General features: G+C 44.7%; 1 protein-coding gene across 5 annotated transcripts in view; it reads left to right on the top strand.

Annotated features, from left to right (window-relative positions):
- The window catches only part of GLI2 (GLI family zinc finger 2), a 1147062-nt gene that overhangs the window by 1020578 nt on the left and 111094 nt on the right, over positions 1 to 15390 (top strand). For all 5 annotated transcript variants that reach the window (XR_011274753.1, XM_069616740.1, XM_069616738.1 and 2 more), the window contains one exon: positions 3558 to 3760. Coding sequence is in view for 4 of the 5 variants with exons in the window: in XM_069616740.1 (XP_069472841.1) it covers positions 3558 to 3760 (203 nt within the window). In the remaining variant the exon portion in view is untranslated. The remainder of the gene's footprint in view (positions 1 to 3557; positions 3761 to 15390) is intronic.

The raw sequence follows: 15390 nt of genomic DNA, 5'->3' as shown, positions 1-15390 counted from the left end.
ATCTATCTGAGTGTACACAAATACAACTTGCTCTTTAACATAGTCTCTCAACACACACAGGTGTGGCATTCCTTCAAAAATAAATTGAGGAGGCACCTCTATGTTTTAAGACCTATCTTACTGGCATTTTATTGCACATAGACTTGCATTTGTATTAGTATTTATTGATTTATAAAGCGCCTTACGCCAAAGCGCTGGCTGGTACTATTCCTCAATAAGCATCTACCAGGACATTCTGGGCAACTTTGGGCCTATGTAAAAGCTTCCTCTTAAATTGCAAATGGGTGAATCCTATTTTTGGTGGGTCGTCCTATAAAATTCCTGATATCTTCAACATACAGGAGAGCACTTTTTACTTTAAGACCTCAAAACACCATTAATGTACTTGGAAATATAGAAACCATATTTGAGTTCAAATCATGACCTGGTATTTCCTGCCCTCTTCACTATTCCAGGTGTGCATAATTTTCCAGCTGGTTAGTCCCAGGTAAGTAAAGTTATGCACTCTCCCCTTAAATTTTCTTGTTGTGCCACCTGAATTCCCCCCAGCGGGTTTCTTCGATCTTGCTCTATAGATGTGTATTGTGTTTTGGTTTCTGTAGAGTTTGCGATGTGAACGCCTAACACTGGAAAGGAATGGTCCTTCCTCCTGCTTTTGGAGTGTCTTGCTTTCCTTCCATTAAGATGTACAGCATCTCCTTCCTACCCTGGTCGAACCATAGACTTTCCTCCTGCAATGTCAGTGCTATAGGAAAGGTAATGTTTGGTTGAAGAACGGATGATTCTTGAACAAGGTTGTGCATGAGGGCATTGATGGAGGTGCTCATTTGTGCTTTTTTCCAAAGGATCTCGCTTTCTAAGTATGATATCAAATGTAGACGAAGAGTCAAAGACGGCAGAAATGAAAGAGCCTTTTACAAAAATAGCATTTACAATTCAGTCTTGATCAATTCTTACATGGATTCCCCATTGTTATGGTATCAATATTGATCTCATGCAATCAAGTTCGGTTAGTTGATTTGTATCATTTTACTGTACGTTTATGCTAAGTGTTGATTAGCCTATTTGGTCTAAAGCAGAGATATGCAACATTTTGGTCTCTAAATGTTTTGCCCTACAAATCCCCCAAATCCTAAATGCATTTGTCTATGATAAAGGATCATGTGAGTCATAGTACACAACATCTGGATAGCTGCAGTTTGCAGACCCCTGGTCTAAAGAGTCTTGGGATACATGTGGTAACGTTCTTTCATATCTTTGAAAGTTCAGGAAATTATTTCAAACAAAAAGTGAACATGGGTTTTAGGATTAGAATCAACCAGTCATTGATGTACTGTTTGAGGAACTTTTTTGTCTCAGGGATCGGCCCTGTTTCGGTGATTCAATCCCCATTTGTATTTTGTCATCAGTGAACCATACAAATACATTAGATATCTATACATGTAATCCATCAGTGATTGTCTTCACCTGGTTATCTTGCAGTTCCTCTGCAATTCATTACTTGTAGTGGAGGACCAAAATTGTCTGCCCGTGTTCCTATTCAGTAGTCCTCCATTTTGGATGGTAAGCATTTGTTATAGGTGTCCTAAATTGTTTTTAATGAAGGTGAGTTGGATATTTTACATTCTAAGGCCTTGGCAGCATTTGTCATTGATGTGGGTACTTTGTGTCTTGGCAAATTTAGAATATAGTCTTTCAGACCTCAGGAGGGGTCAATATGGCGGGATAATGACCCGTCACCAAGTTATGGCCAATGTCCAGAGGCAAAGCCGAGTGCTGTAAGTTGAGGGAGGATGAATGACAAATTTGGGGAACCCTCTAGCATGCAAGAAGACAGTTGATTTTGTACATAAACCAGTGGTTTATTTTAATGTATTAATGAATTCATTTAATAATGATGTACTTCATTTCATAAAATGCATAACTAGACATTTTAAGATTAATTTATCAAAACACACATTGCTCCATACTGTGATAAAATGTCAGTGCATAGCACTCAAACATGGCTGCCATAACCACACTCTCCTCTCTCATGCCACATACTTACAAAAAAAAATCTTAAAGCAAGAAACATCGCTATAGAGTGAAAACAATTCTACAATTCAGATCCCAAATTGGTGACACAACCTTACATAGATGTCCACACCTATTAATTCAGATAAAGCCTGCAGAGAAATGAATTGCCTCTCGTCAGGTTAGTAATAGCACTCATCAAAGTCAAAAGGATTTAGGAAACCACATTTTTTATTTCTCATGAGCCTACAAAGTTCTAGCACAAAATGATGGTAGCAATACATGTTTGGAAGTTTTGGTGATGAAGTTTAAAAAAAAGTTGCATTAATATAGAGTCGGGTAAATGGACAAATTCAGTTAGTGTATTCAATATGGCTTTCCTTTGTAGTATTTCAATTGCACGGTTGCCTTCAAAATGTAAGCAATTTAATCGCAAACTCGGTCAAACTGGAGTGAGTTTAACATGAGCATTCATTAGGTGTTATGTTAAAGTAAACATTTTCTCTCTAAGAAATTGAAAGCCTTTTCCCCGAGTTTAGCTTTCTCTTTGGTGTAATAGGACACTGCAGCAAAGAAAAAGTTACTGTTGAACAAGGAAGAGTCTAGTTGAAACAAACAATGCATGACAGTGCATGACAATTGCATTGTTGTTTCCCTGTCTGTGGACAGTGTTTTCAGAATGCAGTAAATACCAACAGTTATTGACTACATTCTGAACATTCTGATTGGCTAAGAGGAGGTCAATAACTATCTTCATGTGCTAATAGGTGTTAACAGCTTATAACTCCAATTCCAAGGAGTCCCAAGTCTGGCTTTCCATTAGCTAGCTTAAGAAGTTCTCTTTATCTTATATGATTTCGGTGTGATGGAGCCAAGCTTGCTGATTTTACATATTCATCCCAAACTACCTGATTACTATTCAGTTTTTCATTTTGACAAAGGCACTGCTGGCATCAGGTGACGGACCCCCTTCCATATTACTGTTATATAATTGCTAGGAAATACTATTTGCCATCACTAAGATCCATACTTCTGGATAATCTACATGTCAACACACATCTTACTGTCAACCCCCTCTACAGAGGGGCGTTGCCCAAGAATCAGGTTTGGTTAATGACTCTGGGATGAAATCCCATGGCCCGTGACCAAAGTCAATGGGTATAAGTTGGGAGGTCTGTAGATTTGTTCCACTTCACTTTACTGTGGGTTTTCTTCAATTTTTCTTCACTTGCCATATCCTTGATGTTGTTTTATGCATTCCACACAAATATATTTGCTTTTCTTCCCATGTACTAAAAAATCCCAAAATTAACAGGTGGTTTTCTGCTCTTTAACAAAACTTTCACATGCATTGAAAGCTACCAATCATGCTTAGGTTTATATATGTTTATATATGCGTGTAACGCGCTGAAAGCCTGCGGGCATCCGGCATGCAAAATTGCTGATAACCGTAATGTAAATGATAGCAATAATAGCTGCGTACCTCTTTGTATGTTATACAATATACACATACAAATTCAGTATTTTTCTGTTTCCTTCTGCAGGCCTCCCACGATAACCGGCAGCCCAGTCATCTCGGACATCTCCCTCATCCGTCTCTCCCCTCACGCAGCGGGCGCTGGCGAGTCGCCGTTTGGCCACACTCACCATTACGTGAACCCGCACATGGAGCACTACCTGCGCTCTTTGCACAGCAGCCCCACCCTGTCCATGATCTCAGCAGCCCGGGGCCTCAGCCCCGCCGAAGGTAAGGTCCACTCGGTCAATCTGGGTAGTCCTCAAAGCTGGTTTTTGGAGGCCTACGTGTGAAACCGGTGTATCCTCATGGAAAGATCTCTACGCCGAGATTGTACTAATGTGTAGAATCCGTGCGCGTAAGCATTGTCTACAATATGATCTTTGGACCTTTTTAAGCCATTTAGTGTTCTTGTGTTTGTTGTCTGCATCTGATAAATCAAAGCATTTTAGCAGTGTTCTGTTCTGTCCTAACAAAAAATATCATTTAACATTTTCAGATTTTGCCATAGAGATTAATATTACATTTTGAGCCACATTTCTAAGCTCCCAGTTTTGGTATTTGAGGGGAAAAAATGGAATAGGGGATAATGTCATTTGGTTAAACATCACACAAGGTGATCACTGGGACAGGGGGTAGTATACCGCAGGTCTCCTATTTGGGTGGTTGACAACTTTAACAGTAGACCACATCAACAACATGTCAGCGGTATGACGGGGTGGTTCTAATTTGTTTGGGGCTCAACCGTGATTTTCCAAGATATGTGGCTTTTAATATCATTCCCAACTTACCATCGTTTTAGACTTGCACTAAGAAGTTGCCCACGTGGACTTGATAATGCATGTGTTGCTGGGCCTACCACCTTTGTTCCCTGTCCTTCACAGTTTCTACTAGTATTTCGTGTCTAGGATTCTTTCATCCTTTCAACAGAAATTGTAGAAAGGCTGTGACCACAGTGGAGGTGAGCTTGCAAGAGCATAGAGCAATGCGTGTCTCAAGGGTTGAGGGTGGCGCAGCAGATAAATGGTCAAGGGAGTTGGATCAGCAAAGGAAGTGGAGCCCCCTGGATAATTTTTTAGAGTTCGAAATTGAGGGGAGCTGGCAGCTATTTGGCTCCTGGTTATAGCTTAGAAGAACCTGGTTAGCTGAAAACCAAAAGCTACCAGGAGCTACCCTTGGCTCCACATGCCAATTTATGGTGAAAAAACACTGATGTGAATTTTAACTGTGTGCTTGGGATGATCTATAAACAAACATTAGGTCCCATCTATATGTATTTAAAACAGACAGGCTCATAAATAGTGGGCAAAATGATTAAGTTTGCATCTTAATTGGAAGTTATATTTGCGGAACACTATGCACTAGCTCCTGGTAACTCATGGTCACTGGCTAATGCTGGATACCCAGGAGTGGCCTCTAGCTCCTGTTTAGCCAATCCTAATTTCGATCCCTAGTTTTTCATTCTTTTCTCTTTGGCCACACACAGTTCAGCTCAAATGCAACTGCCGTAGCTTGTGGGGGACTGTTTTCCTGCAAATTCTTAAAATTCTTGAAAAAGTACAGAGAGACATGTATTTAGATTTGACTTTTGTTGTGAAATCCAATATGACCATTTAAATGGATGCACAACAGTGCTACACTCTTCCATCATATAATAGGTTGTGTAAAGAGAATTAGGGGTACAGCGGCATCTATGTTTCCCAAAAATCGAAGATGAAAGCGAGGAGGGACATTTCCAGGTTGTTGACGTAGTACCATTAATTTGGAGAATTTGCATCTCTTGCTCTGTACATGCTGTGGGGGTGATGTGGGATTCCCAATAGTAACCACACAATTACCTAGAAGAAGCTGTGCCTATACTTGCAATACATGTACTTAAGTTTGAATCAGCAACACATGGCAACAGTGCAAATTTCACAAATGATACATAGATCCAAGAAGTAAGCTATTTGTTTTGACAATCAAGACATTCACGGTCTGAATGTCACAAGGCCTAGTATATATAATATATATATAAATAGTTATTTATAAGTGCTTAATACCCAGAGGTTTCTATGCGCAGACCCAGGGATCGAACCTGTGTTGCTCTGGGTCGTCTTGGTTCCAAAGCAAGCACGTTGCCCCCGAGCTGTCCTCCCGATACTAGTAGAACTGTTTACTTTAAAAAAATGTTCTCCTATGTCCTCTCCCCCATCATTGTCTTGTGGCGCCTGGAAACACTTGTGTATAGGGGCCATACAAATGGCCAATAGATAAATAAATAAAAATAGATGCCAAATGTGATGATAATGTGCTTCTCAGCTTGTACAACACGTCTCCCAAAATGGTAACTTTTAAAGCAGTGCAAGTCCTCCCTGTCGCCCCCTGTCGCACACACAAGCTACCAGTGGAGTAACATTGCAGAAAACGTTGGGGGGCGGGGGGATGGACAAGCCTTCTAAATGAAAGGGGCCCCTCCAAATGAGTGGGACAAAATGGTGTGCCACAAAAGTTGGGTGGTACAATCACCCTTCCCCCCCCTAAAAACATGCCCATGCGAGCTACAAAGCAGCACTAAAGAAGTTCTCACGCTTTTTTCCAATACACACCTGCTCCGCAGGAACTCATGTACGCTGATTAGATTTCAAACGGATACCAAGTAAAATTAAGAGGCCTGATGTAACTGCAAACTAACTATTCCGGATCTGTGAAAGTTGTAGTAAAGACTAGTGCAGCTATTGGCAGTAAAACATACATGTAGTGCAAGTCCGTTCCCACTCACTTCGACCTCTGCCTTAGCTGCAGAGCGAATCCTTGTGTGCTCTCACACGGTCCCTGTGTGCAGGGAGTCGGCGTAGGCCTCAGCAAAGGGGTATTGGTAGGTGGGACTACAGGTGCACCCATCAAGCGCTGCTGATAATGATTTGCACTACAGAGCTGCACACCCCTCTTGGTGTGCAATGGTTTAGTCCACTTGAGAAAGGTGATTAAAGCATCACACGTCTGGGGTTCGGGGCTGTCCCTGCGGTTGCAATGTGCCTATTGGGTCACCGGACTCGGCCATATTAGCTAGCGGTAAGTAGCCCCAGGATGCTGTGACCATGTAATATATGAGTAGACCAGTGGTCTTCAAACTTTTTTGGCCTGGGCCCCCCCTGAGCAAAGTTTGGGTGGGCAGGCCCCCCAGAAAGTGCCATATGGACAGTATGTAGAAATCTCTATGAACATTTGCGTGCCGTCACTGCACCCTACAGTACAGACCCTGGGCTCTCCCCACCCTACTCCCACCACTATCCCAGTGCTGCCACCCATCCTGCTCCCACCACAGTCCCATAACACAAGCATACACACATCCATACACATTTAGATAAAAATTAAATCACCATAAATGTACCTCGTGTGGTTGCTAAAATGCCTCGCTCCAGGTTGCTCTGCCCTTATGTGCGAGGAGGCGCAGGAGCACCCCCTCGCACATACATACATGCAGTGCCACAGCCAGCATTTCCAATGAGCTATGCAAGGCTGGCGAAGCAAAACACCCCCAGCGTTGCATGGCTCAGTGATCATGTGCGGCTCGGGAAATGAACTGTCAAAGGCAAACAGAGTTTCCCTTTGACAGTTCAGCCAGCCCAGGAGCACTCCCTCAGCTGGAAAAAGCAGCTGAGGGAGTGCTCAGTGTTTCACTGGGCTGGCTCCTCGGCTCCTCCATAATGGGTGAGTTGGCCAGCGGTTGGACGCCCCATCACTCATTATGGATGAGCCGGCAGGCTTGGACTGGCCTATAGGGCAATAGGGCGATGGCTGTACCAAAAATGCAAAATGCTAGTGTAGGCCAGTAAAAATGGGCCACTTTTTTTGGCCAATGTGGGCCAGTTTGAGGAGTTACTTCACTATGCAGCTAGTGGTTTTGACCATTGTTGCTGAATAAATATTCTTTAAATATCACCATTTGTTTTCATTTGAACAAAAAACAACCCCTTGGTCTGTGACTAAAGGGCTGAATATCCATTTGCAACTGCTGGCCATTTTTTCATTGGTGCCTAAGACCGTTTTATGGTCCAGTCTGACTATGAGCTGTCCCTTCCCATTTCCTCCAATCTAAAAAAAAAAAAAAAAAAAAGTTTTTTTTTTTTTTTACATTTAATTTCATGCTAGGATCTGGCGCCCGCCCCCCCCCCCCCCTCCCACCCTGGGAAGACCTCTGTAGTAGACTGTGTGTTCGTTCAGTCATTCGGACAAACGAGGTTCATAATCAGTGGTAGTGACCTTCATTATTTAGAGGTTCACTAATGTACTGTACAAGTCACGCTGACTGTAAAACCTACCTGCAATGGGCTGGGGCTGATGGGTTATTGGGTTCGGCAGATGATTTGGACTACGTCTCCCATCAGTCATAGCCAACATGGTCAATGGTGCAGGATCATGGGAATCGTAGTAGAAAACATATGGAAAGACACAGGTTGCAGTCCCCTGCGTTAGACATTTCAATTGCTGTTTTTCTTTATGTCCCTGTGATGTTTTGAACGGATTATTATATACATCAGCAGTTAGTTGTAATCCTGTATGAATACAGTAAGTAGCTGTATCTCATGCCAGCTATGTGATAGGAAAGTGAATCTTAGGACACCAGATGGGTTGCTCACCTTTTGAGTTTGCAGATCACGAGCGCTGCCAACTCTAAGGGCATCATTAAGAGTCTTGGCGGCAGTGGCAACGCATCCAGTAATTTGGCACAGTGGATGTTTTCTCAATCTAAATCCCGAGGTTCCGACCTGAGATGCTGGCAGACTGCCTGCTTTTGCGTTGTGGGAACTCCCTCCACACTAAAAAGCAGCACTGGATGCGACATTGCTGTGTGTGGTATCGCCTGCAGTAATATGGGTGAACATGCAAGCCTTTTTTGCTAATGGCGGGGGAGAGTGGTTGGAACCATTAGTTTCCTGTTTATCGGTTTGAACGAAGTTAGAAACTCTTGGTTCGTGTCCAAATGTAAGGTTTAATTGTTTTTAAATATCCAGTTGACCTAGCACGAACGGTAGGTGCATGTGAGAAAAAAGCCAACGCTTGCTGACCAGACTCAAAACCCAATCCCCACGTTCAACCGTAAACTAGCCTCAGCACACGCGTCCACTCTGGAACGCAGCAACATGTCTCCCACCTAGCCACCTGCACCGCCTTCAACCTTCTCCACGGATCACCCCGTTGAGTCGCCGTCATGATCACCCCACACCTAACTAACCCAGTCACACCGTGCCACATTGTGACACACCAATGCCCTGCCACCATGCGTTCCGCCACCACGTCTCACACCGCCGCACCTTCTGGCTTCGTTACCAGACGGCGAGACACATGGACATTATCAGACATCACACAGTGCATTCAAGCACCCACCACGGCGCTCCCATTAGCCTAATTAGCAAGTGCTGGCATTTAAGCACGGCGGACAATGGTCGTTCAATATTTGAAACCCTATCACCCACCATGACTGCATTATCAGCCGACATGAGCAAGTGTTGTCACCTATGTAACAAGGACAATTGTGCTTTCTTATTGCCCATCCAGGCCAACCCAATTCCCAAAGCACCAACGCTGTTTGACAACCAACTTTTATCCATGCCCCAGTGACTTGCCAACGCGCCATGCCGCAACCAGCATTAGGCCACACTACTATGCTCCTGGGCATCGCGCCACACGCACACCGCGCACCAGCACTTGATTACCAGACACATGCTGAGTTACCCTCGCCCTAGCACACAGCTACCTTCAGCCCCTCTGACCATTAATTGATGCCCTTACCCACCAGATTGGCTACTCAGTCGCCTACCAGAACGTATACCACTTGAACGCTCAAGGCCCAAATGCCCTTAATATGGACCACCCACAACTTGCCCTCCGGTAAGAACCTTCTTTCATTGTATTGACAGCAGCTATAACAGCTATACTAGCCCCCTCCTACCTAACCAAATTTACCTAACCAATCTCCAACTTCTTGCTTCCCCCCTCTTTCTCCTTGGTACAATGCTTCTGAATAATCAATGTGACTTTAAACATGCATATGTTATGGATCATGCGCTGCAAATATAAACTTGCATTATCACCACAATGACACCGCACATACCACCTACTCACTGCTCATTACTATTGTTTGACGGTTATGTATGACCTATACCTGTTGCATCGACATGCACTTACCACCAACACACAGCCTTGATAAAGACTTAGGTCGAAACACGTGTTGGCTTTTCTCTCACATGCACCTAGCGTTCATGAGAGGTCAACTGGATATTTGCCAACAAATAAACCTTACATGCGGACACCAACCAAGGGTTGCTAACTTCTTTCAAACTGATAAACAGGAAACGAATGGTTCCAACCACTCTCCAGCGCCATTACCAATCGAGGTTTGCATGTCCACCCATACTTGATACCATTTGGAATCGTTGGAGCTTTTTGTTCCCAGACAATAGGCTGCAGGACATATCAGACCATTTAACTTAACCAATCAGTTGCGTAGGGGACCATCAATTCTTCAAAACATCCTCCAAACCCTACCTGCAGTAACATGGCCGTTCCCCCTGGAGGCCTTTGGAAATCCGAAGTGGGGAATACCTGAAGGGTCTGCATGGCTCAGGCCCGCACAGACCCTTTCCATTAGTGCGTCTTCAGTGCAGGCAGTAACGGTGAACACAGTGCATGTGCCTTACTCAGTATTCTTTACCTTAGCTTGCGTCGCCTCTAGGTAGAAATATGATTCTTAACATACACCACACTTGGAATTCTGAACCCTAGCTTGCGTCACATCTAGATAGAAATGGGACTGTTTGCATGTGCCACACTCAGGATTCTTAACTTTAGCTTGCATCGCATCTAGATAGAAATGTGAATGTCAGCGTGTACCGCACCTAGATGGAATCCCATAATTGCATGGACAGCAATTCCAACTAATCAACCAACTAACAATTCCATCCCTCTGCATGGTCCTCTCAAACTCTAACCAAACACAACCACAAGCCTAAAACACAGCAATCTGCACAAACTTCACAACAATGCAACAACAAAACAAACCGCACATAGACTTGCACAACAGAACACGACTACGGACCGTAAAACACCCCAAGCCCAGCCAACGGACCCACCGGGCTGAGGCTACCAACAGCACATCACTGCCCTCTTGCACTTTTCCAGCTTATTCCCACTAACCCACCCCCTCTCCTCCCCTTTTTTCAGAGCCGCCAGGGGACCACTTCGGTGGTGATAGTGCACGGTACAAATGTCCTTTAACATTAACATTAATATTAACCGTGGGTGGTATAAACGCCAAGCAGGTACCGAGGCCCTTTCTCCATTCATGGTAGGGCCTGTAATTCATGGTAGGGCCTGTAATTACAGTGCTATGAATTCACAAGAATGGCAGAAAGCACTACACAGCAAAATACCAGGTATTGTAATTATTCAGGGGAATGAAAGACACATTTTTTGAAATAATTGCCTGATTTTTTTCTGTGTGAGGGTGCCCATGGATACCCTGCACACATCAGACCTGTCCACCTCTTGGGCCAATTTCAGATAGCACTGCACCCAATTTCATTATGGCGCTGGCCGCCCCTGCATGCATGCATGGTGCTGGCCGCCCCTGCATGCATGCATGGTGCTGACCGCCCCTGCATGCATGCATGGTGCTGACCGCCCCTGCACGCATGTATAGTGCTGACTGCCTCTGCATGCATGTATGCTGCTGACCGCCCCTGCATGCATGCACGGTTGCCTGGAATGGTTAGATTTCCATTACATTACGTATTGTGTCCTATGCCCTATGCCCTCAAAGCACTAGGATTAGCTTTTATAAATGCTTGTATTCTGGTACATTAATCCACTGCAATAATTTTAAGTGTCCAAGACTACAGATCCCAGAATGCATTAGTTAGTATAGGGTAATCCTCTACTGGAACCAAGGTATCCTGGTAACACAGAGTCATGTTTTCACCCTCACCAATGCTTAGATTTGGTTGATTGATTGGGCCCCTCATTGCCGATGGCGTCATGTACATGATACAGGAACTAAATCAAGGGTCAAGTGCTAAAAATAAAAGTGAGGGGGGGTCATCAAACGCAATGGGATGTGAAGCCGCCAGAAATTAGCATAGCAAGGTGAAATGTGCAAATTTCATTACGTTGGCTTTGCATAGACACCTAAATTGCACAGGACGAATGGCATTTGCCTTTAATAAAATTAACACACACACAAAACCAAGCGAGGATATTTTCTTCTAATAGTGTTTTTTAAAACGTTAAACGGCTTGGACGTTTTAAACTCTAAGAACCAATATAAATGTTTTCCCTCGAACATGCAGTACCAAAATGGGACATTTCACCTTTAGTTGCATATTATTTTTCATCAGGTTGTATTGTGCATTGGTGAAGTGTCTGGCCTGCAAACCTGAGGATTGTGGTTCGATTCTTAAGGTCGTCTTGAATTCAAAAATTCAGGGAAGACTTTGAATGTTTCTCGTTTTGGCTGGTGGGGGGGTGGAATGAGTGCACCTTCTAAGAGAAGTGGGTGGACTCCGTCCACCCGCGTCTACCCTCGTCTTTAGCCCTGAACTAAATTCTTAATTCCAAACTTTGATGCTCTGTTTATATTGTTCTCCGTGTAAAGTAGAGTGTTACAAAGGAGTGAATTTAGCACAGAATGTTCTTGAGTGCATAATCCCTGAGGTAACGGGAGATCAGTGTGTGACATTACAGTGCGGGGATGTCCTGCAGACCTGAATGGCTTTTTCCACTTCCATCCCCATCTTCCTAACGCTCGACCAATGAAAGGAGTCTCTGGGCAAATGATGGCAATAGCTAGGAAATGTTGAATGCTTTCCAGATGTTTTAGATTTTGACTCCTATGACAGAAGTCCAAAACATCTGGAGAGCCAAAGTTTGAAGACCCCTAGTAAATGTGTATGCAATGCCTATATAAAAGACAGGACTATTGGCTATGTCAATGGTTGTATTATGCTCTTTTGGTTCCCTTCTGGTTCTGCTGTCTCCTAAAGGGTCCCAGATGTCCCTTAAAATAAATGTATGACTGCATAAAGATTATTTAAATAATTGTAAAAATCAGCTTTAAATCACAGCTGAAGGAATAATCTGCAAATGATTAATTAGCCCTGCTATGCAGGCTATAAACATCTCCCCACATCGCTAAACTAGGGCACATAAACCCTAATTGCTGCTGCAGCCTGTTTCTAAAGCAGTTTATAATTTTTAGGCCAATTAGTTGGGAGCAAAATGGTAAATTACTTGGCACATCCAAAAGCCAAGCGGTGATTCCTTGCAGATTGGCAATAGGTGTACTTCGCCATTCATGAATCACTTTTCTTCTTAACAAAGCAGTGGATGCTCTTTTTGAGACCCGGCCGGAGACGAGGGTAAAAACCCAGAGTCTCGGGGATAAACTCGGAGACTGGGCAGGTATCCGGCCAAGGTGCTCGATTTCCACATGTTGAAGCCCATGGGTGTGGCCTCGAAGCCTTCATTAGATACTGCAGGTCGCTGACCACACATCAGAGCCCTGCTGGCAAGGGCACTAAACTTAGCTTCTGATGGTGGAAAAGTCCAAGTGGTTTGGGGGGCATTTTTAATTTGAAGGAAGGCATGCGAGCCGGCACTCCAGGTGCGTGAGCCAAACCAGTCAGTGTAGGAGGCTGTGTGAACCGAGAGCGGCTGCATCATTCCTTCATTCATTTTGTCATTTCTATAGCACCTTTCACCATGATTATGGTCCCAATGCGCTGTTGGTTGAACGCCCTCGCAGTGACCAGAGTCTGAATTTCAGAGAAATGGGAGGACCTCTTATGCGTCTGTGCATTTCAGCCATTCATGTTGTGTGAGGGTTGCTAGGGCCCCGCTAGTCACCCATGTCTGAAGGGTGTGTGATTGGGCACGGCAGAGGTAAACTCTAAACTAAGCAGAGGTGGATTGTGTTTAAGGAGATCGAGGATTATGTGGGAAGCTACAGTTTGAATTTTGATTGCTAAAGGTAGCTTTATTCTTGTGGTGCAATAGTGTTTGTGTTGTATGTGAGTGCAGGCTGTGTGGAATGAACCTGTGCCCTCTGCTAAGTTACAAAGGTGCGAAGGGAGAAATGGGTTGCCTGTGCAAACAACAATGTCTACATCCTGAGTCCCGTCTATGTACAAAGAGCAGTGCTACGTATCACAGATGAAGTAAGTGCTAAATTAATACCTAATACCCTGTGAGAGGATCTCATAGTGATTAAATGCCATCCCGAGTTCCTTCTAGTGCGAACAAGACCCCCCGTTCACGGTTTCTTATGGTGGTGTGGGCCACCCTTATGTGCTTTAGAGTAACATGCAGTACCTACTATGAGTAGGGATCCAATGTGCCCGATTGTCCTCCTCCCGGAAGATCTGAGTGTTTCCCCAAGGTGCATTTTAAGTGTGATGCATTGCCCACCCTCCGGGCCCATACATTGGTGCAATACTGTTAGGATTCTTGCCATGTCCCAGTTGCTGGAATACCTAGTCCTCTGTAAATGCTTGGCTGCACCCAAACCAGAGATTTGAGGTGGCAGAACCCTGAGGAAAAAGGATTCACGAGACAGGTTGCTGAGAGACGGACATGCGGGAGGCAGTGTGCTGAGGGAGCGGGGGCGAGACTGCTGGAAGCAGCTGGTGTTCGGATGGGGGGGTCGGGCGTGGGGAAAGGTGGGGGAATCAGGATCAGGATGTGGGAGGGAGCAGACAGGTTTTGGGGCAATTCCTGACGGCCAGCTGGTCCTCTGTGAGACGGAGTGAGAGGGTGAGGGAATTCCAGAAGGCGGGTGAGAGGACGGAGAAACAGGCATCTCCTAGTCTGGAGAGCCTGAAAGGGAGCCTACCAGGAGGTGTGCAAAGCCTGATCCGAGTATTCGGGTGGGGCGGTAGCATGTGAGCTTGTTCTTAAGGAATTCAGGGTCTTTCCTGTGGATGGCACGGTGGGTAATCCACATGGCTTTGAAAGAGGCACAACAGTTGATGGGCAGCCAGTGTAGTATCCTGATTGCAGGGGAGATGTGTTCTCTGGGGCAGAGTGTGAGGAGAAGCCTTTCTTCATAGTTTTGGATCCATTGGAGCTTTATAAGTCGATCATATAACTGCAGTATGTGCCAGGACCTCATATCTGGGCAGGTGGGACAACTCATGAGCTTTCTAGATTGAAGGCGATTGCACACCCGGTAGCGTGAGAAAAGAGGGAAAAGCAATAATCAACTCAACGTGGTACTGCATTGTGGTATTCGTACCGCTGGTGAAGGCAGGAAACGTGGTGATGCATGAAGCCGAGATACATCCCAGGGGCCAATGACAGAAAAGAAGGACAAGCTTAAGTAAGCAGTACAGCAGAAAGGGAAGCTTGGAGTGCATACTTAGTTAGAGCCTGCATTCCAAGCTCCTGGATTGGTTGAAGAATGCATTTCATGCTCTAATTGTATCAAAACTAAAAACATTTTTTTTTACTAGGCAGATCATGTGTGATGCCATTGCCTCTCACATAGCACAGATCATACCTCCCTCTCCCCCACTTCATGCAACAATGTTTGATCTGGGCTATTTATTATTTATTTATTTATTACATTAATATAGCGCACCTAACCCTTAGGCATCTGAGCTATACAATTCACTAAATGGTAAATAACCGTAAGAGCTTCCAGCGGCGCAGTCCCAAGTGAGGAGAACATACCCTTGGGTCTCACACACAGGAAGGCGTGAGCTCACGCTGTCAGGAGAGGCTCCTTGATCATACATTAAGAAGCGGCGTGTAGCAGGCCGCAGCGGTGGGGGGGGGGGCGAAAGGCAGGCTTAAAGACTTGCAGCTTGGAGAACGTGCCTGTA

Source organism: Ambystoma mexicanum, chromosome 9 (assembly GCF_040938575.1).
Source record: "Ambystoma mexicanum isolate Mex_15411 chromosome 9, UKY_AmexF1_1, whole genome shotgun sequence".
Lineage (NCBI taxonomy): Eukaryota > Metazoa > Chordata > Amphibia > Caudata > Ambystomatidae > Ambystoma > Ambystoma mexicanum.
Note: the sequence above shows the minus strand (reverse complement) of the source record. Positions and strands in the feature narration are given on the sequence as shown.